The sequence below is a fragment of the Aptenodytes patagonicus genome, chromosome 8 (genome assembly GCF_965638725.1).
Source record: "Aptenodytes patagonicus chromosome 8, bAptPat1.pri.cur, whole genome shotgun sequence".
Classification (NCBI taxonomy): Eukaryota; Metazoa; Chordata; class Aves; order Sphenisciformes; family Spheniscidae; genus Aptenodytes; species Aptenodytes patagonicus.
Genome location: NC_134956.1, coordinates 4,470,686 through 4,498,548, shown reverse-complemented (window position 1 = coordinate 4,498,548; position 27,863 = coordinate 4,470,686). Strand labels below are relative to the sequence as shown.

The 27,863-nt window shown below is 39.5% G+C and overlaps 1 protein-coding gene across 2 annotated transcripts in view; it reads left to right on the top strand.

Annotated features, from left to right (window-relative positions):
• IARS1 (isoleucyl-tRNA synthetase 1) overlaps positions 1-24,814 on the top strand; it is a 116,312-nt gene extending 91,498 nt beyond the window's left edge. For both annotated transcript variants that reach the window (XM_076346026.1, XM_076346024.1), the window contains exons 27-35: positions 3,336-3,510; positions 4,303-4,415; positions 4,698-4,793; positions 7,388-7,564; positions 11,305-11,416; positions 12,410-12,535; positions 17,686-17,829; positions 18,826-18,978; positions 23,437-24,814. In XM_076346026.1, coding sequence (XP_076202141.1) covers positions 3,336-3,510; positions 4,303-4,415; positions 4,698-4,793; positions 7,388-7,564; positions 11,305-11,416; positions 12,410-12,535; positions 17,686-17,829; positions 18,826-18,978; positions 23,437-23,519 — 1,179 coding nt within the window. In that variant the 3' untranslated portion in view covers positions 23,520-24,814. The remainder of the gene's footprint in view (positions 1-3,335; positions 3,511-4,302; positions 4,416-4,697; positions 4,794-7,387; positions 7,565-11,304; positions 11,417-12,409; positions 12,536-17,685; positions 17,830-18,825; positions 18,979-23,436) is intronic.
• Positions 24,815-27,863: the final 3,049 nt, after the last annotated feature.

The following is a 27,863-nucleotide window of genomic DNA, read 5'->3' as shown; positions in this document are numbered from 1 at the left end:
TTACAGTAGTGTACTAGACTGAGTCCGTGAATGGGCCGAATTAACTGACACGCAAACTGTGGCAGTGTGTGGTCCTTCAGTATTTTGTTTCTTACAGTATTACATAATCAATACTTATTTTCTTTTTTAGGATGTTCACTTAGAGAGACCAGCCCAGCTGAAGCACAGCACTGGCATTTCTCTTTCGCTGTTCTGAGAATTGGGCGTAGTTGGGTTACCGGTTGATCTGATCATGTCTGGCACATGGCACCAACTAAAGGCCCTTGTACATATGAATGCCTGAATATACAGGTCTTCCTACTGGTGATGGGAAGCACTGGTTGCCTCGGTTTGTGTGTACGAGACTTGGAAGATGTGTTAAGGAGCTAATTTTGATTTATTGGGAAGATAAAATTAAGAACTATTTTAAGTCAAAGCACTTTGAGCCCGTGTCCTGGTTTCGGCTGGGATAGGGTTAATTTCCTTCCTAGCAGCTGGTACAGTGCTGTGTTTTGGATTTAGCATGAGAATAATGTTGATAACATACTGCTGGTTTAGTTGTTGCTAAGCAGTGCTTACACTAGCCAAGGACTTTTCAGCTTCCCATGCCCTGCCAGGTGCACAAGAAGCCGGGAGGGGGCACAGCCAGGCCAGCTGACCCAAACTGCCCAAAGGGCCATTCCATACCATGGGACGTCATGCTCAGTACAGAAACTGGGGGGAGCTGGCTGGGGGGTGGTGATCGCTGCTTGGGGACTGGCTGGGCATCAGTTGGCAGGTGGTGGACAATTGCATTGTGTATCAGTTGTTTTGTATGTTCTTTTGTTATTATTTATTTATTTATTTATTTTCCCTTCCTTTTCTGTCCTATTAAACTGTCTTTATCTCAACCCACAAATTTTGCTTTTTTTCCCCCCCAATTCTCTCCATGATCCCACTTGGGCTGGGGGAGTGAGCGAACGGCTGTGCTGGGTTAAATACAACAGGCAGATATAAACAGACCTAAGACACAGACTTGCTTTTTTTTGAAAAATCGTTCTGTTTTTTTAATTGATCATGTACACAGAAGAATGGTTTCCTAATCTAATTACTGTAGAAAACTTGTCCTGATGGAGTTGGCTTGTATGTAATTTAGCTAATCAGGCCAAAAGTCATCTTTAAATTTGTGCTATTTTTTGGATTATTTCCTTTTCCCCACGAGGTCGTCATTTACCACTTGTGGGCTCATTTCCAACAGCACCCCATTAAAATGGAATTTCTGAAGTATGTAATTTTCATTAGATTTCCTAACAGGTGTATTGAATAAAATCGGGTTCAGTTGTATTCTTGGCTCCTCATGTCAGTAGGACTTCCTAGGGAATTAGACTGTAGCTCAGAGGTTGTATTTAAGCATTAATTCTCAGTCTAAATGTTTGGCTACTTGCTAGTCCTGTCATGCTGACGCTACCATTCATTTCTGCTCCCTAAATGACTTGGGAGTAGCTCGCTTGCCAAATGCACTTGGTGATTCTGCATCATGTTGATGTGAACTTTAACAACCTTCTAGTGGAGATTTAAACACAAAATGCTTCAAGTATTGGGCAGTCTGACAGACAAAACCTGCCAAATTATAGTGAAATGTGCTCCAGATATGTGCAGGTTTGTACCTGTAGAAGAGTTGCATGTTGTCAGTTAAAACTCTCCAAGATCTGTCCCTGGTATGCTACACCAAGAATAGAGAGAGTGAGACTGTGCAAAACTGGAAATTTAGGTATTGTGTGTGTTTTTTACTTAGCTTTACAAAGCAGGGAAAAAACAGACTCTCTTGAAGACAGCAAATAACACTGGGATATAGTGCTCTTATTTACAGGAGGTATACCGGGACATTATTTCTTGGTGTTACTAATAACGTGTGTAATGCATTTGTTTGTTGGACAGAATTAAGTGTAGAGCGGAGAGGTTTGCTGTGTATTTTCAAATTTGGCACTGTATGTTGGTCAGGGCATGTAACGAAGCGGGGGGCGTTTAATGGTGGGTTTTAATGTGCTTATGTGATGAGGAAAATATTTGTAATTAAGAACGTAAGAAATGAGTCAGTGGTTTAGACTCGTGCCTCATCTAGCACATCGTGCTGTCTCCTGCAATCGCAGAGTCCATTTAGAGAAAGCACGAGCATCTGGCCGCTTCTTGCAGTAGACTCCTGTCACAGTCAGCCATCTGCAGCTACTGTATTAAAGACACTCAAGGGCACATGCTTGCCAATTCCCTTTAACATCTCTTCACGTGCCTGTTAGGAGCCTAATTCCTTTTTGAACTTGTTGGCACACTCCTGCTTACCTCCTCTGGTGGCATTAAGGTCCAAGGGTTAACTACTTGTTTATCTCTTTTAAACTACTCTCCTACTATTTTCACTGCGTGCTCCCTTACTTAAGGGGTTGTTTGGGGATTTGGTGAATAACAGTTTTACATTCCTTACCCACCTCCTTCAGAACTTTTTAAAATTCAACCGTATCCCTCTTCCACTTTCTTCCCTCCAAAGAGTTCCAGCCTTGATCTTTCCTCATAGGTAGCAATGCTGTTCTCTTAAATCAGCTGCTCTCCAAGACCACCTACAGCACCACTGTATTTCCCTTCAGATACAAGGACAAAAGCTGCACGCGTTACTCATAAAACATGGGCACACCCAAGGTTCTGTAGTGGCAAAATAACACGCTTGGTCTAGGGCCCCTCCTGAAGTTCATGCAAGTTTTACAAGCTTTTGGCTGCCCCTGCACACTGATCTTCAGAGTCCTTGCGCTGCAAAGCGTAGACTGAAGTTTTTCTGAGCAAGGTGAAGGTGTCTTTCTGTACAGTAAGGACCTAGAATAAACAGATAAGGAAACAGACAGAATGAGGCAGTAGCATTTGTACAACTTAAAAGAGAAAATTGTTGATTACAGTTTTCTTGCTAAATGCATACTGAAAGGAGTATTTTAGCAAAATTTTTCTTCCTGAATTTTGCCAGGCCATTGCACACAAAGGTGGTAATTCTATCTCTTCAGGCAGTTGTAACAGTAAAGTAAAAGAGGTTGTTGAATAGGGATCTGATTTGAGTTGAGAGCTGACTGGTGTCTATTAATAACAGAGAAATGCCTACCTAAAGGCTGAAGAGGAGGATAGGATCTTCTGTCGAAGGATAGTTTCCGTGTTGGTTGGGTTTATTTGCTCTTGCAGTGTTGGCAAATTACTTAGTTCATAGAGACCACCGTATAAAACAATTTGCAGCTTGAGACTTACGACTTCCCTAGTTCTGTGGCCCCTGGTTTTGTACTCTTTCCACGCTTGTCAGAGATGGTTGTTCTTTAGCTTCATTTTTTCCTCTTGGTGTATTTATATAGGAGCTTAATGTACGTCAAGTGACATTATCGACTAATAAAGATAAATACGGAGTCCGGCTGAGAGCAGAACCCGATCACATGGTGCTTGGGAAGCGTTTGAAAGGGGCATTTAAGCTTGTCATGGCTGCAATCAAAGAGCTGAAGAGTGAGCAGCTGGAGGAATTCCAGGAGACAGGTACGTAGCGGTACAAACCACTGAACAATGGCAACGTTGACCAGAAAAAGAAGATCCAAAATCCTTTGGCTCATCAGAAAAAAAAATCAAGCAGTTGCACTTGATTTGCGTATCTTAATCAAGCATTTGCAGGAACAGATGCAAAAGTATCCTTCTGTGGGCTTAGGGAAACTTAAGGCCTACTTCCCAGTTGTTATCCCTGTTAAATTTTATGTTAATGAGAATAGGAGAAAAGTTGTTTGTGTTATTTTGCTGACAGTAGATTAGAAGTGGCCATGTATACTAATGTTACGCTGTTCTCCTGTTTTAAGTGCTATTGCAAGGCCACAATGAAGTAGAGTGTAAACGGTTCTGTAAGCCTGAATCAAATTTGAACTGAGTATACGTGCAGTAGTTTAGATTCTAAAAGCATTGCTTCAATTCCAGATTTACTGGTGGGTGTGATGTTTCCAGCTATATCTGTTTAGTTAACTGCTTGAATGTAAATTTTGATTTAGTTGAGTATACAGGTTATTTTTAAGTCTTACTCGGTTTCATTCAAATGGTACTCACACAGTTGCAGAAGCAGCTGCATTTGAGTGAGTTCTGCTGCCTGTAGAAGTGCTTGTATGAAAAATTTGGATGTGGGATAGTTCAGGGTTTCTTACTAGTGCTTAACTGCTGTTTAAATGTATTGCAAATATATTGCATTTCATGTATTTGAAGATTGATACTTGTCTTAAGCTTTTTGAATTAAATTTTTTTTTCTTCGCTCTGATTGTAAGAGATGCTCTTCATCTGCCAATTCTGCAGGCACCATTGTTGTAGAAGGACATGAGCTCCATGGGGAAGATCTTCGTCTCATGTATACCTTTGATCAGATTGCAGGAGGATCTGCCCAGTTTGAGGCACATTCCGATGCTCAGGTATTTTATTGGTTATTTCTTTTTTTTTAATTAAGGAAAGAGTTCCTCTAGAAGGAATATGAAAATGGTGAGGTGAAAGCTGGGGTGGTTTTGTTTGTTCAGTTAGTTCAACAAATTCCAGGAGCTTATCTTCTGAACTTTGGAGATGTTAAAGTATTCTCTTCAACAAGGTATTTTGTAAGTGAGGAGCTCTATAAAAATGTACCTGAGCTTCTGAGTGAGTTAATACCAGCTTGTTTCAAGTTTGTTACCTATCCAACTGTCTTCTGTGCATCACCTCAGGTTTTAGTTCTGCTAGATGTTACCCCAGACCAGTCCATGGTGGATGAAGGAGTTGCCCGGGAAGTGATTAATCGCATCCAGAAGCTTCGCAAAAAGGTTAGGAAGCGATGGTTTGGAACAAGACATTTTAATTTACTTTCAAGCAACCTTTGGGCAATATGCAGCAGGAACTGACCTTTGTAATTAAATATGAAGCCCTGTATCATTTATTCCTACTATATAGCTTTCTGATCAGACATAAATGATTACAAATAATCATCTTCATTTTTAATTTCCATATTACTAAGTAGCTAGAGTTGAACAATGAGCTTGCTATACATTATCCATAGTGAATTACCTAATTTATTTATTTATTTTACTGAGCCCCTCTTGTTTTCTATCTTCAGTCACATAGCAGCGGTTCAGTCCTGGTGAAGCAGCTCTCAGGCCTGCCTGCCTCCTGCAAAGTGTTATGTTCTGTTCCATCTCAGTTCCGGTCCCGTCAGCTGCACTGGTGAGAGCGGACATCTGAGTCTAGGACTGCTAAAGGAAACAAACTCGTGTCTTAGCAAATTGCAGGAGGCATTTTGGGCACTGATTTGTATACCTACATTAATGATTCTGCTCTAAATTGTTCTCCTCATACATAGAAATGATGCTGTCTGAACTTACGTTAAAGCACTTTGAACCAATGTGACTTCCTTCTCTCTACAATACTAATCCAGAAAGAGCTGCACTCAGTATCTTCATTTTGTGCCAAGAAAGCATGGTCACCATGGAGGTGATAAGGCGAAAAAGCCTTTAATCTGGAGAGGACATTAAGTAAAATGTAACTTGATATGAAGAATTCTAAAGGTTTCAGAACCTACAAATTTAAAGAAAAAACCACAAAACAGTCCCCTGTCCCTTCATGCACATAACACTTTCCTGTCCTGGTTTTGGCTGGGATAGGGATAACTTTCTTCCTAGCAGCTGGTACAGTGCTGTGTTTTGGATTTAGGATGAAAATAATGTGGTAACACACTGATGGTTTAGTTGTTGCTGAGCAGTGCTTACACTAAGTCAAGGACTTTTCAGCTTCCCATGCTCTGCCGGTGAGGAGGTGCACAAGAAGCTGGGAGGGGGCACAGCCAGGACAGCTGACCCAAACTGGCCAAAGGGCTATTCCATACCCTGTGACGTCATGCTCAGCATATAAACTGGGGGGAGTTGGCTGGGGGCAGCGATCACTGCTTGGGGATGGGCTGGGCATCAGTCCAGTTGCATCACTTGTTTTTCCTGAGTTTTGTCTCCTGTGTGCCCGCCCCCTCCCCCCCCCCCGTTGTTTTCCTTTTCATTGCAATTTATTATTATATTTATTTCAAGTATTAAACTGTTCTTATCTCAACCCACGAGATCTTACTTTTGCTCTTCCGATTCTCTCCCCCATCCCACCAGGCGGGACGGTGAGCGAGCGGCTGCGTGGTGCTTGGTTGCCGACTGGGGTTAAACCACGGCAATTGCCAACATGGAACATGTTGCTCTGATATATGTTGGGTTTTCCTACTTGACTAACTCAGTGGCAATGCACTAGAATTTGTATCTTTTTCAGACTTATGCCTGAAGTAATCTTGCAAGAGCTCTAAATGATGTGTAGAGAAAACTTTCATGGGACGTGTTTTTGGGAAAAGATATCTGTACAGTTAAGACTGCATGAATGCTCAGTATAAGACTGAAAAATGACAAATTTGTACCAAAATAGTTACATATCTATAAAATATATATATTAAAAAAAACTATATAGTTTATATTTGTATAAAATAAAAACAGGAAGGAATGTGGCTGTGAAAAGAAAACTCTCTCATAAGGTACTGGATGATTTAAATTTATTTCTGTAAGGACGTAAGGTCATAATTTACTTTCACTTAAATGAATATCAAAATACTTAGTCTTGTCTAATGATTATCATGATGCTAATGTGCATTTATTCTGTCATTCTTTCATTCCCACTCCTGTTATAAAAGTGTACACGTAATAAACCCCACAGATTCCGGATCCACAGTAACTATTACTGGCATTAGGGCAGTCATTTTTAGCAGACTTCAGAAATAAAGTTTCCTTGGTGCTGCTATTTTTTTTCCTAGAAACCATTTTCTTACTGAGGCAGAATTTTGCTCTAATTCAGCTTTAATAAGCGTACCATTCAAATTAATTGCTCTTTTTCTGAAGTTAACGTTAGTATGTGAGATGTGGCAGAACTAGTGTGAAAATTTAAAAGCCCGGTCACCACCTTCCAAAACAGTCCCAAAATGTCTCGGAAACAGTTGGGCATTAAGAAAATGTCACTGATTGAGCAATTGTTCAATAAAGAGCCGAGGGTTTAATTTCAGGCTAACAGGATGTATAAACGCTAGTAAAATTCTCATACATCAAGAAAAGCTTTTTAATAAATTTGGTAGGCTTTCAGTTCACTAAGGGGAGAAATGAATTTGGAAGCCAGACGTTTTGAGTAAGGTACACTATTTGGTCATTATCTTTTGAAGAAAAACTCACCATGTTTCAAGCCTCTTTCTTGCCCTTCTGACAGAAGAATAGTTTCATTCTAAATCTTTTGTGGAAACTTTTAACAAATGTCTGGTGAATATGTTTTTCTTTAACTTAACAAGTATCCTTCTTTTAGTTTGTGAAAGTCATCTTGCTGCCATTAATAGTGTATTTGGTGTGTCCTACAGCGCAATCTGGTTCCTACAGATGAGATTACAGTGTACTACAGATCACACCCAGAAGGTGACTACCTGGATACTGTTATTAAGGAACATACGGACTTCATTTTTGGAACAATAAAGGCTGCCCTGAAGCCTTACCCGGTGCCTACCTCAAAAGAAGTTCTCATCCAGGAAACAACCCAAGTAAGAAGGAAAAAGCATTAACTACATAGTTCATTTTGTTATCTGCTTTTAACTGAACAGTGCTTCAATCACAGAAAAATTGTATGTTAATATTTATTTGTGGGATATAGTGGACATTGCTTTGTATTTATAAACTTCCATATTAGTCTTTTTGGTTTAAAAACGAAAATAGTTGGGCTCTGTATGTGTAGTATTTTTGAAAATGAAGCTGCTTGGGTACCAAAATAAGTATCTTAGGTAGTTGTTTATGTAAGCTTAATACACACAGTTATTTGTGCATTGTTTAGACAGCAAAAATATTGTTGCTCTGATTTCTTTACGTTAATATGCTTTTGTATTAGAAATGTTCTCCTTTGAGGCTAAATTTTGCCTTTTGGCTTAAGACCAGCTTCAGTTACTAATGTTTGAAGATGCTTGGTTTTCCTCCCCCGTGTTGCTGAAGTTCAGTCTTTTCTAACAATGCCGTTTCACAGATTGGCTTATTCTTTCAGCAGCAGATTCGAACTATTTCCTTTGTTTTCTTTTACTGTTTCTCCTGACATGTTTTGAGAATGCTTTTGCCGTGGTTTTATTCAAACTTACTATATTCAAAAGGCATTCCTAGCAGAATTTTGGATGAAATATTCTTCAATCTAAATGTCATGCTAGACCAGAAAGACAAGAACTTATGATATATCAGACTTAAAACTTGATTTACAGAATGGCTTGGAGGTCCGAGAATAGCTGAAAGGAAAGCACATGTTTTATCCATCTTAATAACAGTATGCGTAAGGAAATGTTTTATACTTATTAATTGCACTTCTAAGTTGTACAGATTTGAAACAAAGCTCTGTTTGGCCTTTTTCAAAACTATTAGTTTAATCTAGTGACAAATATAGGGGAAAAACACTATGTAAAAGTGGAGAATATTATGGTTGAGAAATCGGTGAAAATATGTTGCTGTTTTTTCTAGGTACTTACTTGATTGGGATACTGCTGATGGACAGTGTGATGTTTAGTCAACATTAAAAAATGAATTAGAATGTAAAAGCAGCTGGAAAAAAATGTATAGTGCTGGGAAATACTTGTCTGAATGCCTGCCTCTGAAATTGCCTAGTACATGAGCTTTAATGTTGGTCGCTGTGTCTTTCCGTGAAAGCTCTCGTGCCTGTGCAAGTGTGGTTCCCCCCCCTCTTATTTTTCTGTTTTCTAAATCTTAATTTAGCAGATTCTAGTGAAAAAAACATTGTGGAATGCTGAAAGATGAGTCTATTGGATTAGTTTTAAATAACACTGTCTACGTAAAGATGAAATCTTGCCCTGACAGAAGGTGCTGGTTATTATGGATACAATTGATAGTTGTTGTCTGGATGTCAGCAAAAAACAGACATCCGTTCAGTTTTGGAAGTGATGAGCTAGTATGTAAACCGGAGAGAGGAGGTTTGTGGCTATGCGTTTGCACAAATGTTGGATTTCAGACTGCGTAAACCTAAACAATTACAGCTGAACTAAGACTATGTATGATACAGTTCTGTGTGGCTGTTGCAATTGATGACTAAAGTTTATAGAAATGTAATGATCTTGTAATGGTCATAGAGCTGAGAGTGCCTGTCAGCTTAAAATCTTGGGCGTGGAGGTTTTGTCAAACACAAACATTAGCAGGGAGTTATTGCAAGTTCTGTGTACCAAAGCTACACAGTTTATGTGTGGTAAACAGAGGCAAAGAAAAACTTTGTGAGTAAATGCAGAGTTGTTTGTTATTATTTTACTTTAAGGAGTCTCAATCACTACAAAGTACCTCCCTACGGAGTTAATCTGTCGTCTTTGCCGCGTGGGTTGCCTTCTGCACATTGAGGTGGTTACTGTGTTTACAGACTTGATGTGCCTCGGAATTGTTCGTCACATACTTAGACTTTAAAATAGAGGTTGCAGAGAGAAACAGATGACTGAGATGACTGAGATTTTAGTGCAACTGTAAAGTCTTCCTTGGTAGTTGCGCTTTCTGGGACTGCGGAGATGGATTGCTTAGGGCAGATGTTTGACTCTGTACTCAGTGTTCTGCTGCAACTAGCTTGTCACATTACGAGCAGTGAATAAAAATACCTGAAATGAAAATGCCCTTCTTTAGAAATCCTTTCAGTGTAGAAGTTTGGCCCTTTGTGGAGGGCTGAGGATAGCTGCATCTGTGTGCAATGAATTTGTAGTTTGGTGCAGCAGACGTGGCTATGGTTAGCCGTCTTTATTAGTCATAACTGGATTGCATTTTGCACTAGCAGTTTCAGGCATAAAGACTATGAAGATGTGAATTCAAATTGAATTATGCATCAACTGTCTTCTGTTGGTGGGGGTTGACAAGCAGTATTGACGTGGAAAATGCTTTACAGTGCTGATTATATAGATGATTATATAGATTTTTGAGATACAAAAGCAGGTGCAAGTTAAAAGAATGAAGTGTGTAATTCCACATGTGAATTCGTAAGTTAAGTCAGCTGTGACAGGATCATTGCACCAAATTTCTGGAAGATGTTAAAAGGAGTAACAGGTCTGCATGATGTTGAATATGTGAAGACTGGGACAAAAATGAAATGCAGTCTGTCTTTTCTACAAGTGTTTTGATTACGCTCAGGATCATTATTTCTGTGAAATTATCCTGGATCAATTTTTGATACAAGGCTTTAATTATGAACTCTTCTCCCAAAGACTTGCTCTGAGAGACAACAATAAAAATCGGCAGTTGCTCAGAAAATACTGGGAAGGAAAAGCAGCTACTTGAAAAATGAATTTTTAATTGGTAGAATTGGGTAAACACAAAATGAGATTTGCTGCTCCCTAGTTTGTAGTAGGAGCTCAGCAAGGAGTGGCACTTCCAAGTTTGAGCTGGTCACCCTTTGGACTGTGACTCGTAACAAAGACCGTCTCTAAATTTACAAAAAATTTGGCTGAAATGGCCACTTAGTATCAGTTGTTCATCTAACTGATTTCTGTATGATATTTGTTTAATTACAAATTGTAATTAAGAGATCTTTTGGAGTGTGATTCTCATGAAAACTGGTCTAAGTGCAGGAGTAATTCCAGCCTGTACTTAGCTCAGGAAAAGACCCATGCTTGGAAAAAGCACAGTCTTGAAGCTGTGGTTTAAGGCCTCTACAAAATGTCTGTTTCTGTAGTATTGCTACGGTTTGTCAAGTCTCTTCATCCTGTCTGTCTCACTTGCAAAGGAAGACACTTGCTCCATTTCTTGTTGGGGTGTTTGAAGTCTTAATTGGTTCCCTAATTGCTAATGGGGAGATACTCACCAAGGCTGACTTGATAGTGAGGCAGCTGCTACCCCAGCTGTTCTCGGCAGCCCCTTGGAGACAGATGAAGGCTTCTCCAGGCAGTGACTGAGAGCAGGCTCCTGTCTTTGGATACTCTGAATTACCTCTGGAAGAGTCTCTCTCCCTTAAGTGTATTCACTTTTGGATTGTATTTTGGGAGACTGTCATCACTGCTCATCACTTGTGAAAACCAGGCTGTTTATTCCTCTCTGTTTTTCTTATGTGTTAAATGCTGCTATATCTTTAACATCTATTAAAGACAAATTAATATTTGAAGCGCTCTGTCTCTGAAGGAAGGTGTGGCAAAAGTTGCTATTTTATTGTAAGTCATGTTTAGTATCATAAGACAAGATCTTAATGTTGTTTATTTAAGAAAAATATTTTGTTGTGTTTGTTTAACAAAACGATAGTCAAACGATAATCATAATATTCCTCTTCCTTCAGCTGAAGGGATCAGAGCTAGAAATTACACTCGTCAGAGGTGGTTTGTGTCCGTGTGTTGGTCCAGCCTGCGCCTACGTCAACCTCAGAGTTTGTGTTAATGGGACAGAGCAAGGTAGGAATGTACCAGGTTTGACTTGTCAGTGGTGGCGTTAAAAGATTGTTTGGAAGACGGTGTGATGAATGTTGGAGCCACGAATTTGTTTGAAAGATGGTGCAAACTCCCTTCCGATAGTAGCTTTAAAGAATTCTTGAAAATAAGTTTATTAAAAGCAAAACCACATGTTGTCCATGATGTCTTCTGATGTGGACCTGAAGTAAATACGCGGGTGTGCACATGAATTATTTATATTCTGCAGAAGAGTTTGCATGTGAGTATCTATATGGAGGCGTACACGCTCTATATTTGTGTGTGTACATTCACCCACGCTCAGAGCGTGCACCTTGAGAATTTTTGATTCTTGATGTAGTACTGTAAATGTAGGTGATGCCTCTCTGTGGAGGAGATACTGTTTTTGAAAAACTGAGGTATTAAGTATAGAGCTGAAAAGAATACTTTAAAACTAGAGAATATAATGATAATGAATAATGGATAATGAAAAGACGAGGGCAGTGATATTTTTTAAAGTGTTACAAGGTTGAGTTAATACAGTAAAAGGAGAGAAAACTAAATGCGCTCTCTGGAATTATTTTTCCTACGTGTGTTGACAGTTTATGTGTCAAAGTAAGTGTGCCTTGTTTAACATGGTTACAAAGCCACTTACTGAATAATAATGAACGTAACTATGTAAGCTGGTGAACACCTCAGAGGGCACACAGTCCATCAGTTTTCAATCAATACAATACTGGATTATAATTCGGTGACATAAAAAATTGACTGCTTTGCTAATAAAAACAAATATAACTTCCATACGTTAAATCTGAGGTACGCTTGAGTCGGTTTTCCTGTTTTCTTTCCTCTTTCCCTTTCTTACTAAAAAAATTTCTGGAAGGTGCAAGTGTTGCCACTTTGAACTTAGCTTAGACACGCCCTGGAAGTCATTAGAAAATCACTGACATTTGGATGTTGCTTCCAAACTGCATTTTAATTTCTTAATTTTGGTTTTAGATGGTGTGTTGCTGCTGGAAAATCCAAAAGGAGATAATACCTTGAACTTCACTGGACTTGTAGATGCCGTCTCCTGCATTTTTGGTCTTAAAAATTCAAAACTGACAGTTTTTAATGGAAAAACAGGTAAATGGAGTATGACAAGGAAAATTGAAAGTCTTTCTAGCAGCAGCTAGGAGTTATTTACTGTATAATTTTTCTATATATATACAAAATTGACAAGCAAATGCATAAGGAAATATTCTATTTTATAGTACTTAGCTTATGAGACTGTGTTTATAGTCACATCAAAAGGTTTCCAAAAGCTGCTGCTAAATGATGCTCATCTCTTCTGTTATCTTATTTCCATTGCAGTTCTCATCAGGACAAAGTCTGATTTATTTCGGAAGGCGTTTCCATCGGGTCCAGGCTATGCTATATATTGATGGCAGGCTGCCATCAGCTTTTGCCTGCTTTTTCTTCCCTAATGCCTCAGTAGGCAGGGTGAGAATTTAAACTGAATGCAAACTGCTGTCTGTAGAGGGGGAAAAAAAAAAATGTTGCTTTTTCACCCTAGAGAAACTTGAGGATCTCTGCATTTCTTCTTTTTAGAAAAACCTATGGAATATTTTTGCAGCTTGAACTTGGCCTCCGTTAGGGCATGAGAACGAAAAATACCGTCTATGGATCATGTAGAGAGTTACAGGCTATGTCATAGTTTTGTTTATTACAAAGATAATATAGCTGAAACAGAGAAGAAAAACATTATGAAAGATGTTACAATTAGTGACTATGAGGCCCTGCCAGAAAACTGGCATTCTCTCCCCTGAGACGAAGATGCTGTTTTATTATTACATTACGTATAATATTTCAGTACATCAGGAAAAGTTACAACTTAAAAATCGGCACGCTGAGGACAAGGTTACACTAGTAACCAAACACTTCAGTGAATGAATACAGAAAGTAGAGGACTTGCGGTGGCCGTGCCGTGATACGACTTCAGAGATGTTTGAACAGTAATAGTAAGCTCTTTGTATGTTCTCAGGGTTGTGTACAGGCACATCTTGAAGTTCAAACTTTTGTCTGTTTCCACGCCCTTCATATGAAGTCTAAAAGAGTGACACAGAAATGATAAAATACATTTTAATGGTAATTGGTAATGGGACAGCTACAGAAACTTTTGCTAGTGTGTTTTCATAGAAATATTACTGAAGCAACATCTAAGAGGGAGATACTTTAATTGGCTCTTGTGGAAGGCTGTTTAGGGGTGACCGTAGGACTGCTAAGGATCACCAGTTCGTGTCTTAACCTGTGACGTCAGAAGAGGAATAGTCTTACTCGAGTCTGTGATGTCACCGTTTACATCTCGATCTCTAGTTTTCTTACTTGTCTTTACCTGAAAGTATTTCTAGAAGAATGTTTTGGGGTTTTTCATACCAGATGAGATGCACTTACCTTACTGTGATAAAACCTCTTTCCAAGTTGTGCTCAGCTGAACTGAATAGTTCTATCATACAAAATGATTGTTCTCTGCTTTCAGTTGCAGATGATTTATAGGAAATTCTGGATCCCTCAGTATCTTCCTCAAGTTTCACTTACGTTTTAAAGGAGGAAATAGTTTTTTCTTGAAATAATTTTCCAAATATTAGTGATATACTTCATAGCAGTGTGGTATGTGCCTACAGAGGTGGGTATGTACTAGTACAATTCGCTACCGTACAATTATTACAATTCATTCAGGATGATTATTAAGAGGTGACCTGCAAAAGGCCAAGAAGGATTGGGAAACTCTCATCTCATTAGGATTATAAGCAGTTTGGGTTTTGCCACTAACAGGACAAAAGGATGCAGCACCAATCTACTAATGCTGAATTCCTAAAGGAAGCGGTAAAGAAAATCTAAACCTTCCCTCTTCCTCAAAGGTTCTTTTCTGCAGTAGTTACAAAGCTTGCTTTCTTTCCTTTCCATGTTGCTTTTGCTGTGTAGGTATCACTTTGGGACTTTCCATCTCTGTGTGCTGATTTTAAGCTTTCACTCTTTGTAAGTGGTTTGGGCAGAGCGGGTTCTTTTTTTTTTCCCCTGCCCACTTATTAACAACATGAAAATTCCCTTGGAAAGATCAGATTATCAAATTCACTTTTGTTGCAGTTTGGCAGAGATCTTGAATTAAGTATTGATCAGCAGAAGGTACGGCTCCCTGAGGAGTCAGGGTTGAAGGCATGTACAAAGAAAATAGCTCTTAAAGATGTTACAGAATAGAACCGAAATTCCTGATGTTTGATTTGGATACAATCCCTTTGCCTTATCTGCCCAACCTTCGCACGGGTAGTGTTAGGTGAGGCCTAATGGTGATTCCAGGGTCTCTTTAGGTCAGGCAGGGGGTTGGTACCAGCTGCTCTCTCTGAGAGGAATTGCAAAGAAAGGTCGCGCACTCCTGACAAATTGTTGCTGAATTGTTCCCATGTGTGTTAATAAAATTGTGACCCAGTACAACCATATTTCTGGCTCCTCATTTTCCTTCCTGTGGTTTTTAGGGCTGTCCACTTTACTTGCAGTAATTTATTATCTTGTTTTCTAATTGTAATGAAGATTTACTTAGGGTTGCGTAATGGCACAAGATCAGGCAATTCTTGTATTAAGGCAGGCTAAAATATGTCATGTGCAACATCGAAATAATGGGATAAACATTTCCTCCCCAACAGTGTACTCATGTATTTTGAGTAACTGCACAAACACTGAGCAAAGCTCTGGGATTTGTACTGACCTTCAGAAACTGAGAATACAATTTGTCTCTCTTTACATTAAAAAAAATTTAATCATTTCAAGGAAAGAGGCTGGGCTCAAGTCAGATGGTAAGAACAGTTGTCTGTGACTTTCTTTTTGCTCTAGATAGCTGAAAACTTTCTAAACTTCTTACTGGGAATGCTTTTTGACTTGCACTCGGCTTTCATGGAAGCAGGCCATATTGAAAAAGACTGATTTAAAAAAAAATTCAATTTGTTTGTCTTTATGGGAATAAATGAAGCTGTAAATCATGTAGGGCTTAAAAGGAGGGGAGGGAAGGTGAGGCAAAAATCCCCCTACAAGCTTCTTAGTCCATGTCTTATTTCATCTTTATGATTTTCAGATTGCTAATTTTTTTTCTAATTCTATTCCTAGCACTGTTTTCTGAACAAGAGTAGAAAAAGATTTTTTTTTTTTTTTTTTAATCTTTAATTTTTAAAAGGCCATGAGGCTGTAAGGCACCTTAGGAGAGCATTGCCACTTAAATCTCAGCTGCAGGGAGAACTGACTTTAAAAGTGATTTTAATATTGATGAGCACTTGTAATATCTGCTTGTTTTCAAGTGTATTGTTACATATGAAAAAATGAGCCACTTTCTTCTTTTTCTTGCTCTTAATAGAGGGTTATATGAACTGACTCCATTGACAGCGCTGTACATGAGCTCTTCCTTGGGAAAATGTCAGCGGTCCTGGAATGCAAAATGCTAGGCTTGTTAAATACGCAGATCACCATTACTGTAGCCCATGCCCTGTTGCCCTGCGTAGATCTGCACAGATCCCGGCAACTGGTAATGTCAAACTCGAAGTTACCTGAGCCGTGTGTTTCTTGCTCTGTAAAGCACCTTGCTCACTACTGCTGTCTCCTACCCATGACTTGTACGTAAATGGCAAGCGACGCTGCTTTAGGGTTACGCCAGGAAAAACCTGCTGTTGACTCCCTTTCCATATGATGAAATCTTGTTAATTCCTCTCCACTTGTTAATTTAGTTATTTTCTTGCTTTCCTGTAAGTAAAACCAAACGCAAAGCCCCCTGCTGTGCTTCAGCGTGTGCCTTGCGCCTCAAACATACCAAAGAAGCGTTTGGGTGGCTGGTGGATGGCCACCATCATCGTAAAACCTTCATTCTTGAAAACTGAATTCTAGAAGCAGCAATGAAGTTTTGCCTTTTTCTTTAAAGCTATATATATAAAAAAGTTGATTTTTAAAATATAGCATTTTAGAATCTTAGATGCAGTCTGAGGTCTTCATCCTTCCTCAGGGCAGTCTCGTAAGCCTTCCACAGTGCATCGCGCTTTGATGTTCTGTGGCAGTTGGCAAAATTTTGAGAGCTTGTAGCCTGTGATTACTTTCCACCTTTTGGGGGGGGTTTGTTTTGGGTTTTTTGGGGGTTTTTTGTTTGGTTTGGTGTTGGGTTTTTTTGGTTTTTGTTTTCATTTTTAAGTTTATAAACATCCTGGGAAAAAGGAGTGCCACTTCTGCCCCTTTGAAATTCATTCAGGTGAACTGATGGAAAATAAGCTGTGTAAAGCTTAGGCTCCGTGACATGCGAATAGGGTTGATATGGAATGAAAACCTGTTGGAAAGAGATGACAGATGTGCCTGTTCCGTATGTACAGGCAACGCACAATTCTTAGAAGAAATTACATTTATTAGTTCTTCCTGGATTTGGTCTTTGGAGTTCTTTTGTAGCTGCAAAAGCTTCGTAGCAGGCAGTGATGTTATTTCTCTGTATCCTTAACATTACGGCTATCAGCAGGTTTTTTTTTTTTACCTCTGTGGTACAGGCTCGTGTAGGTAGTGCAGAATGCAGCCCCACGTATTTCATTTGTATTACAGAAACCTCACGAGCTTCTCATCTGAGTGCTTCCGGGGTGCTGGTATTACTCCTAAAATCCTCTGAGACATAGGTCCTATTTTGGGTCTGATCTTCCACCATTTTCTAAATATGCATGGCTGGAGTCATCTGCTGAATCATCAGCTGTTGTTGATATTAAACACAAATATTAGTGCAGAGGGCATTGTTCATGAGCTAACCAGCCACTGATTTTACATTTATCATCATCTGGAGTTTAATGAGGGAAATGTCCTGATGTTGCATAGTGACACATATCCGGTGCTGCCTCAGCTAGGGAAGTCAGGGTACAGGCAAAGATCATAGGTCTTAACTTAACGAGATAGAAGTGGCCGGCTTAAGTGCATAATTTCTTGCTTGTTTCAAGTTACTTAACTTTTTATTGCATAAGTAATCATGTTGTATATTTATGTGCATAAGAAATGTTAACGTAGGAGCTAATTTCCGCAGCAGATGAAGTACTCTATTAACAAAACAAAATATTTCTGCACAAAATCTGTTCTTCAAAATGGAGAAATGCTCTTTCTTGAGGAAGGAATTGCGAAGAGGGAAACGCTTCCATAGTGGAGTCAGTAGTTAAAGACTCATCGTCAGCTAATGGAGTGAGAGCTGGACCGCAGCTTCCCTGTAATGGCCCGACTGCTCTCATTTTCTTTTTCAGAACTGATAAACAAAACTGACTTGCTTAGTCTCAGCGGAAGGACTCTACACGTGACAACAGGGTCGGCACCTGCTCTGATCAGCTCTCCTGATGCTCTGCTCTGCCAGTATATCAACTTGCAGTTAATGAACGCAAAACCACAAGGTATGTAGGATACTGATCTCTCCTCACTTACAGGCTGAGCTTTTTGTGACACAAGTTCTGGACACCATTGCTCACTGGTGAAGAGAAGTACCTATGTTTTCATTGGTAGATGGTGATTGTGTTTATTTGTTCCTAGCATTTGCTTTCTAATAAACACAATGTTTACATTTAGCTTTTCTCCCACTTTTCACACAAGAAAAAGGAGAACCAGTTTGAGATAAGGGACAGCATTTAAACATGAGCCCTTCAGCATTGTTTTCCTATTTCTGACCATCAGCTCACCTGTGCAGCTTATTTTAAAAGGCTGAGTCTAAAACTGAGGGAAAATGAAGGAGCCAGCTCTTTACCAAGACATTGTAAATGGCCTGTGAAACATTTCTTAGTGCTATTCAAAAGCCAAACGAATTGTATTATTAATCTGATCTGGAGTGTATGTAATGTGTATGTAATTCTGTTTCACAGCTGCTAATCTTGTAACTTCTACTCTGAAACCTCACGTTGGAGCAGCTATGTTGTTAGTAACTTGCTCTTAACGTCTACCCTGCTATGAGTCCTTTCTGGACTGTCCCTGTGGAATCTTACTGACACTACTGGGAACCTACTTGGGCCAAAAATGTGTTGTTTTTTTTTTTAACTGGGGATTTGATCACCAGAAGGTGCTTTGTGAGTTTCTGTATTTCTTAGTGGTTGGTGTGTCCTGTTGAAATAGTTCCTGTTTCCCAGTCTCTAGGTTATCCTGTTGACCCATGTGAAGAATTCTGCAAAGTTTTCTTTTGTTTGTCAAGCTGTTAATAATCACTTATATTTCTGATTCTATAATTCATGAACTTATTTAGTGACATATTTTATCTGTAAGTAGGTCAGTATTGGTAATTACTCAGCACTATGAAGAAATTGAGGTGAAATGGAAGAAGAAATCCTAAATTTCAATTTACCAAGATAAATGAAATAGTATCATTCCTCACCAATAGTGATTCATCCGTTTATCTTGTTCAGAATGTCAGAAAGGAACAGTGGGAACTCTTCTAATGGAAAACCCTGTTGGTCAGAATGGATTAACGTACCAAGGTCTTCTACATGAAACGGCAAAAGTTTTTGGGCTCAGAAGCAGGAGGCTAAAATTGTTCCTGGATGAAGCGCAAACTCAGGGTAAGCACAAACTTTTGGTTTGCTTGTCCAAGGATACAGGGAAGTTTTTGCTGAGGAGCAGCTAATGTAGCCTGAAATCTAGTTTAATTACTAAACGCGTACTATTTACACATTGGTTTCTAGTTTTGCCCAGTAATTCAATATTTATTTAATAAAATCCTTTAAGCACACATATACATTTAGAAATTCAAAGCTCTAATGCATTCCCTTCATGAAATGGCCAAGACAAGTTCTGTAAAAGTGTCATCCTTTTGGAATAGAAAGGTCAGTCAGCAACGTAGATGGTAGTTACGTGCTGCTGTGACTAAGCAGAGAGAGTGAATCTCCTCCGAGAAGTGAGTGAGTCTGAAGTGTGAATATTTTAAGAACCTGTTCAAATTGTTCCCGTAACATTCATATTGTTGCAGATTTTTTTTTCCTTCCTTTTGGAGAATGGCAGTGGGTGGAAAAGCATATGGGATCTATTTTAGAGTTGTGTGAGTAGGTCAGACTCAGTAGGGTGCGGCAGCTGCGATTCATTCAGAATACCTGGGAAGTAGGAAGCTTCATCACATAGTCGCGTGTCTGAAATGTTAAAGAATCTTCCAAAACCACAGACAGATGGTGAGGCTTAGAAACAAAAATTTCTGATTCATGAGTAAGATAAGACTAAAGATGTAGCCACCTGTAGTGCTAAAAAGCTGGACCTGAGAATGATTTGGGGCTTTATTTGACAGGAAGAATGGATTGGAAACTACATGGTAAAAAACCCAGATGTTTCTGTGTATTCAGGAAAATTGAACTCTTCGAATGAAACGATGTAAAGGATTCTGTCTCCGGTTTATCATAATGGCATGATTTACAGGCGCTTTGGGAAGGATATGTGACACTTAGCCTAACGTGGTAAATTAAGGTTACCTGTCCGGAAGTCAGACACCTTGTTTAACCCAGTTATCTAACCCTAGGATGGGATGACGTCCTCGGGAGGTGCCTGTCGGCTGATGAGGGGAGGAGGAGTGCAGCGCTCTAGCGTAGCTGGCTAAAACTGGGGTCACTTAGCTATCCACCTGGGTTGAAGGGATTCAAGTAGGAGAGATTAGAATCAGAGCAAGTAAGGTGTGGGTTCTTTTGCTGTGGATTTTGGAGTGTTTTTTTTTTTTAATTTCACATGACCTGAGCTCTCTTTATTCAAAAGCCATTTTTGTAAGTAAAATGGATCTCAAATGTTGATGAGACTTTCCAGTGATAGTTCGAGCTAATGCTAAAAATAACGTGCTGAATGGTGCTAACAAACAGAGAGAACTGGAGACTGTAGTGTTTAGCAACAGCACAAGGTGTAAGAACCAAGTATATCAACCACACTTCATCTGCATAAACAAAAAATGTGTTTATGAGTGCAACCTTGCCGACTAGGAATTTAGCCATTCAGGAGCAATTGATGTTATAAGTCTGTCTTTTTTTGGTTTCTATCATTGTTACAGGGCAAACGGGTTCACAGCAGCACATGACTTTGTTAAGATACTAAAATAACTATTGTAGAAAACTTTGAGCTTTGAAAGAGGGAAGTAAGTGACAAAACAGGGAAATTTACAGCCTTTAAGTCTCAATTTAAGTAAGAATTTTTAAAATGCCTTTACCTAAAAGGGAAATTGCTATAACATATTCACAGTATGAATTCTCCAGAACTATTTAAACTTTAAATAAAGTGACAATTCATGATGATGTGAAAGATCAGATCTGATGACTCTTCAAAGGCTAAAACAAGTGATTTGGTCTTTTTGAGACTCAGAATGTAGAGAACTTGGTCCTGGGGGTTTATTTGTGTAGCTAACGCATGCTTGTGCCATATAGCTATGCTTCTGCTCCTCAGGTTTAATTCTCACCATGCAGCTCTCTTAATAACATTTTTTGTGGTGTAAACACTGAAATGGTCGTACTTTATCTTCAGGTCTCTTTATATGATCAATAAGCACTGCATATAAAACAAGTATTTTGATGCCTCTGGAAAACATGAGTTCAGTTAATGGTTATGTGTCTTGTTGCAACTTTGTAATCCCCTATTCATCTTTTCATCGATATATTTCAAGGTCTTACCTTCAAAACAAAAAAGTTCGGTTTCTTGAGTAGGTTTTTTTAATGGTTTATTCTAAAAATACCAAGTTATTTGCTGTTAACCATTTGAACGTTTGATGAAAATAACCCATGAATTGGAAGGCTGATGCCTGTTTTATTAAAAGAAAAAAATCACTTGGTAGAAAATGAGTTACCGGCTTTGAAAACATTATTTTTGTCAACGTCAGGTACGGGCAGCTGGGCATCTGCTGCCTATTGCACAAAAGCTTGCCAACCTTTCAGAAAGAAATGTGGTTTTAACCCCCCTTTGGAATATTGGAAAAACATTCTATAAATAATGTCAGAGTGGTGAGTGTCGCTTATTCGTGAGAGTGAAACACGCGTTACAGGTGGCTGATTCAGAGTCGCATTCGGGATGAAGGCAATACTTTTTAATGCGCTAACTTCAAAGCCTTCCTTTGGAGGAACTGGCACAGAAAGGTGGATGTCCTTACATTTTGTTGATAAATCAAGCTTCCGATTTCTAAAAGTAAAAAATACTGTTGAAAATAGTAGCTTCATGTAGTTCCTAATTTTTCAGGATTTCAAAAATAAATAATTAAAAAAAGACTTTGAGACCAAGTTCATCGTTGGGTTGGCTGCTTCTGCAGAGCAAAATAACTTTTTTACATACTGATGTTAACATTTTCAGTGGGGGAGGGAAGGAAGGTTAATGAGGGAATAAAGCCCTAATTGCTGAATCGGATTATACCTCCGCTCTCCTAGCTCTGTAGATGGGTATTCAGCTGCTTAAAGCAGAGCACGACGCTGGAAGAGAATGCCTTAAAAACAGTACCATCGTGATCCATAAGGGCTTCTTGATTCTTTAATTAATAGGTGGCTTTTAAACTTCGATGCAGACTATATCTGCTCAGTCTAAAAAGGACATATTTTTCAAAGAAAGATGGGGGCCTTAACGTTAGAAGGAGCGCGTACACTGTTACATGGAAACAAAACTCCTTGCTGCCATTCCTAGAATCAGTTTTCACTTGAACATCATGTTACTGAAAAGTAAACTGCTTTCACGTTATCTCCATGGCTACACTTCAGGCTTGCCTCCCCCCAGCACACAGGCAGTGCCTCGGTCGCTGTCAGACGGAGGTGAGCCCAAGTTAGAGCAGCGTGAATATCTGATGTCAGTCCTGTGATACAGTGCAGTACACTACCAAATTGTTTCTACTGAAGAAACACCCAGCCGTTCTGAATGTTATTAATCTGTCACTTGTGCTAACACTGGTGCCAACGTTTAAAATCATCTTTTACTTGCTTGTGTTGTCTATAGGGATTCTAGTGTGCAGAGTAACACCGTCACCCCCTGATACGCTTTTGCTTTGGGTTTCCGCTTTGAAGTTTCTTAGTAAAGAGACCTCTGGAATATTCGTTACTCAGATTACTTTTGTTCCAAAGCTGCACCTCCCAGTATTCACAACAATCTGCTCTGTTACTGGGGTAGTTTGCTACTGCTGACGGGTGCTGGGAAGCGTTGAGCTAGCAAGCATCTAACTTCTTGGGAAAAGTGCGCTGTAAGGTGGCAAGAAGAGTAGAAGAGATTTCCAGTTCCTACCAACTTTGCAGGTGACTTTTTCTGCAGCCACAAAGTGCGATTACTCTGTGTTTGTTTCATAAATAATTATAAACCCTGAATCAGCCTGTTGGAAATACACTATATCCTTAAAAGAGGTTTGTTGGTGAGACTTTATCCTATTACAGTTCCAAACTAGGTGCACATAGCTATGAAAAGACTTAAGGAATTGATCTGGTATGGTATGAAATTCTTTAGGCATACTGGACAAGATTGCAACATTAGTTTTTCAGCAGATACTAGTACAATCCTTGCTTTATGTATAGAACTCAAGTTAACGTATGCATGTTCTTGTTCTTGCACTCCTTCACACGTACATTGCTTTGTCTTCTGTCAGAGATGGGGTACTAGAGGAGATGGATCTCTGTATGGCCATTCTTACGTAACGGTGATAAGGGACTCCGGTTTTCAGTGCATTGTGTTGTATTGTTAATATTGACTTCATTGCATTACAAAATAATTTCCTGAACTAGATATTATTCTGTGTGGATGTGAGGCTGGGAGCTGTGGGCTGACGTAGGCTTTCAAAAAATTCTACTTTGCAACCTACAACAGCATCTTCAACTCTCGCAGTGGCAATCCTGACGCGTGGTGACCCTTCCTTTAATGCACCGGGCTTTAAGAGGAGGGAATTTTGAGCTGAGCGCTTTCTGTCCACGTCCCATTTTGACTGAACCAGTGGAACTGTCTTGAGTAAAGGGGGGGTGGGGGAAGCGTGTTGATAGTTTTACTTGTAAGCAAGAGCACTAACTGTGTGCTGTTTCTCTCTTGTTTTTTTGGTTCAGAGATCACAAAGGACATCTCCATGAAGAACCTGAACATGAAGACTGTGTATGTTTGTGTTATACCCACCACAGCTGAATGTTGAGAGTTCCATGTTTATGAATAAGACCGTGGAGACTCTTTTTCCACAAAAAATGAAGTGAAATTAAATTAGTACGCTTTTAGATTAACATCCAAGTTGTGTATGGTACTTCTAACATCTCAAATTGCACACAGGATGGTTTCTACCAGTGCATGTCTAATATGCTGCTCTTTGGTTTCAAATACAATGTATTTTCATTATGTTATCTTATGATACTGTAAAAGCTGTTCCGAAAAATGTCAGAACTCCTTAACCTTGAATATCTATGCAGTAATTTGCCTGAAAGAAATGGGACTAGTACCTCAGTGATGCTGTTCTCTGCCTGCCCTTTATGCAGGGGGCATCTTTGATTTTCTAAACCATGGGTTACCTACAAGGCTCTGGGGGGTGCGTGTGTGTGTATATATATGTGTGTGTATGTGTATATATATATACACACCCCCATGTTACAATAGTGTGTGGCTGTTGATTTAAAATACTCCCAAACTTCAACACTTGGAACAATAAATTTGCTTCATCTCCAAAGTCTTGTTTCCCTGAGTTCAGAGTACTGTGCTTCCTTACATTTTCTAAAGACGGTAACGCTTAGCACACCATACAGATGAGGGAAAACCTAGAGAGACTCGAAATCTGAAAATGTCCATACTGAGTGCTAATGACTGTTTGGATTGTGATACTGTCAGGTTTGGGGGATTTTGTTTGGTACGGGTTTTTGGGGAGGGTTTCAGATTTAAAAGCAGTCTTAAATTGAAATCTGTTGGGTTTTTAGTTTTCATAATAGTCAATACAACTTGCCAAATGTTTTAGTGTTACCTTGTGTATCTGTAGGCAGGTGCAGTAACAGGCAACCGTTTTTCAGTTTGAGGATGTTTTTTGGCTCGTTAACTTAAACTACAAACTTAAGCATACTTAAGTTTCACTGCATTTCCATAGCGGTGTCAATCAGTGTTGAAACCTGCTATTGTACGGCATACTGAACGTGAGAAGGTATACGTGCACGCAGCTGCCTTCGCTGCTGTGCCTTTATTAGCTGCCCGAGAAGGAGATTACGTACGCTGCGAACAAGAGTATTAACAGAGAGTAACAGTTTGTAAGAATAACAAAGTCTTGCTTAGCATGTTTTTCCATTGCTCTGTTTTTCATCTTTACACTATGAATACAAACCAAAGCTTTTTTGTGATAACACTATGTTAGTGGGAATAACTATAAATAAATGTTCTGTGTAACTACTGTGGCTCTAGTGGACCATACCAAAATTGTAAGGACTCGTTTGAAGTAAATCAAGTCTCTGGCATTCAGCTTACGTAAAATTATTTTTACCAATATTAAAAATGTCAGTGCCTGAACGTACTGAATCACTGGCCTGTTTGGTTTAATGAATATTGGACATTGCCCTCTACCTCTCCTTGTAAGTCAGCTTGCTTATCTTTTTATTGACCTAGTAACATGGAAATCAAATCGGTTTTGATATTTTTTTTGGTCACATTAAAAATGACCAGATTATGTCTTTTGCGAAGGTGAGATTGCTACTCCTAAGCTGAATAACTTATCATTTATGGAGAATAAATGAAGATGGCAAATGATTGCAATCTAACCTCATTCTTAATGAGACAATCTAAGGGGACAACATTATTTGCATTTTTAAAGAGTTATTTGGGATTGTCGTGGTTTAACCTCAGCTGGCAACTGAGCACCACCCAGCCGCTCGCTCACTCTCCCCTCCACCCTGTGGGATGGGGGAGAGAATCGGAAGAGTAGAAGTGAGAAAACTCATGGGTTGAGATAAGAACAGTTTAATAATTGAAATAAAGTAAAATAGTAATAATAATAATAAAAGAATATACAAAGCAAGTGATGCACAATGCAATTGCTCACCACCCGCCGACCGATGCCCAGCCAGTCCCCGAGCAGCGATCGCTGCCCCCCGGCCAGCTTTCCCCCAGTTTATACGCTGAGCATGATGTCCCATGGTATGGAATAGCCCTTTGGGCAGTTTGGGTCAGCTGTCCTGGCTGTGCCCCCTCCCAGCTTCTCGCTGGCAGGGCAGGAGAAGCTGAAGGAGAAGCAGGAGAAGCTTGGCTAGTGTAAGCACTGCTTAGCAACAACTAAAACATCGGTGTGTTATCAGCATTGTTCTCATACTAAATCCAAAACACAGCACTGTACCAGCTGCTAGGAAGAAAATTAACTCTAGCCCAGCCAAAACCAGGACAGGGATTTAGCATTTTGTGTGTGTAATTTTTTCTTTCTAAGGATGTTGGCTGGCCACGCTCTGTGTAAGGACTGGATTAATTTTTATATATATATATATATATATGCTTTCCAGTGAATTAAAGCCCAGCCAAGATTTATGAATTCACTCTGAGTGAGTTACAAACAGAAAAAGATAATCTTCACCAGAACCTTTTTTCTTTCTCAAATATATTTACAGCTGCTTAATGTCAAAAATAATCTGCCCGTAAGAGAAGAAATACTTCTTGTGACCTTGGTCCAATAATCTCGTAGTTCACATGAGGTATAGTTGAATTGGGTTTCCTGGATTTTCTGTAAGTAAATGACTGCTTTATGCTGAAAGTGAAAACTGGCCTTTCCCTTGACTTTATACATGAGCTTTCTCTGTGAAGATGTTCTGCAGAATAGCACTGCCTGTGATGCACTGTTAAAACAGATGAAGGCACGCTGATAAAACAGAGGTAAAGGATTCGAATTATTTACTCACAGGAAAGGGGTGAAGAACAAGTATTGCTGATAATTCTGTATGTGTCCCTTAGTTCTTCAAGACCTATGCAAAGGCAATAGGCTTTAGCGAAGACAGCACTTTATTTCTGTAGACCTGAAATTAGTCCAGTTAGTTTGTGCATGAGGCTGCATGAAGGTTGCTGTATTAGCATAGCTACCCACGACCTGCTTCTCAGAGGGTGTTTACGGAATAATAGAGTTTATACCGTACTCTGAAGAGCAACCTAAAAACCAGAGGGAGGCAAGCCATTATTTCAAGAAAAGGAGTTGTCGATAGACTACAAACTAGAAGTGAAGCGTAGTGGTTTTTTCATCCTGTTTCACCACTTTGTGTGCAAACAGAAAGCTGGAAGAATGCTTTCCTGTGGGTTTCTAGTCTTACCACAAAAAATGAGACAAAATATGGCCAAAGAGATAATGGAATGTTGAACTGCTTTTACAGAGTCTCCACAGTGTAGGTACAGAGTGCACCTGTAATGTAACACTGGTATTCAGACACCGCCTTAGTAGAGGGATGCTGCCTACCTGGCGCTTCATATTTGAATAGATATGGGTATCTCCTAGATTTGTCTTAATGTTATCTAGCTGCATTTCTTTCATTTCAGTAAAATATGGGTATATATTCATATTGCTTGAGCTGGAAGTAAACGGCACTACACTTTGAACAGCGTAAGAAAGTACTTCCACTTGCTGTCAGTATGCGAATGGGGAATGGTGGAAGTCTTGGCCCAAGTGGCAGTGTGGCACAAAGGATTGTCTTTCAAAGAAATGCAAAACTCCTCCTTGTCAAGGAGTATGTTCAGCTAGCCCTAAATCTGTCTTTAGAGAAGTTGACCCAAGAAATCCTTCAGTAAGATCTGTTTTTCTTTTCCAAATGAGGCTTGAGCTTAAAAATTACAGAAGGAAGACCTTTAAAGTAGATGTACTCTGTAGGGCGTGCAGTGTAAACTACTACGTTAAAGCTGTTGTCTCTCTGCATAGCTTGATTGTGCTTTTTTCCTAAGGTACTGATTCTTTAAAGTGAAGTGGGTGTTGTACGGGCACAAAGTTACACTACCTGTTTCTTTCCAGGGTTACGGACTTAACTGCCAGGGTCAGAAACAGTGCGTGGTGCTCGCTGGTGTTTCCCTTGACCTCCTTAACTTCAGTCTCCTTTCTTCACTGCACACACTTTTCCTTCTTTCTTCTTCCTTTTCCTTTCTCCGTGGTTTTTTTTTTGGTTGTTTTTTTTACCTTGTTGCTTTTAGTTTCTCAGCTGTCCACATCCACTTACTCCTCATGGGTTGTGATGGCTGGAACAGAAACCGAGGTGTGCCCTTGCACTCTCCCCTCTGATCATATCACAAGGGTGGAAATGCCCATAAATGCTACTTCTGTAGGATCGGTAAAAGCTGTCAGAGGGGAAAATTCAATATGCTTAGGACAGGTAATGGAAGAATGAGACCACAGTTTCAGAGGACGCTGCTGAAAATGCCTCTGGGTCAGTTAACTTTACATCAACCTTTTACTTAAGTAGAATGTAATTCTTGCAGAATTACAGTTTAATTTTACTTTCAGCTGCCGCTCTGTTAGTTGGCTATGATCTCTTATCTCTAAAACACACTGACA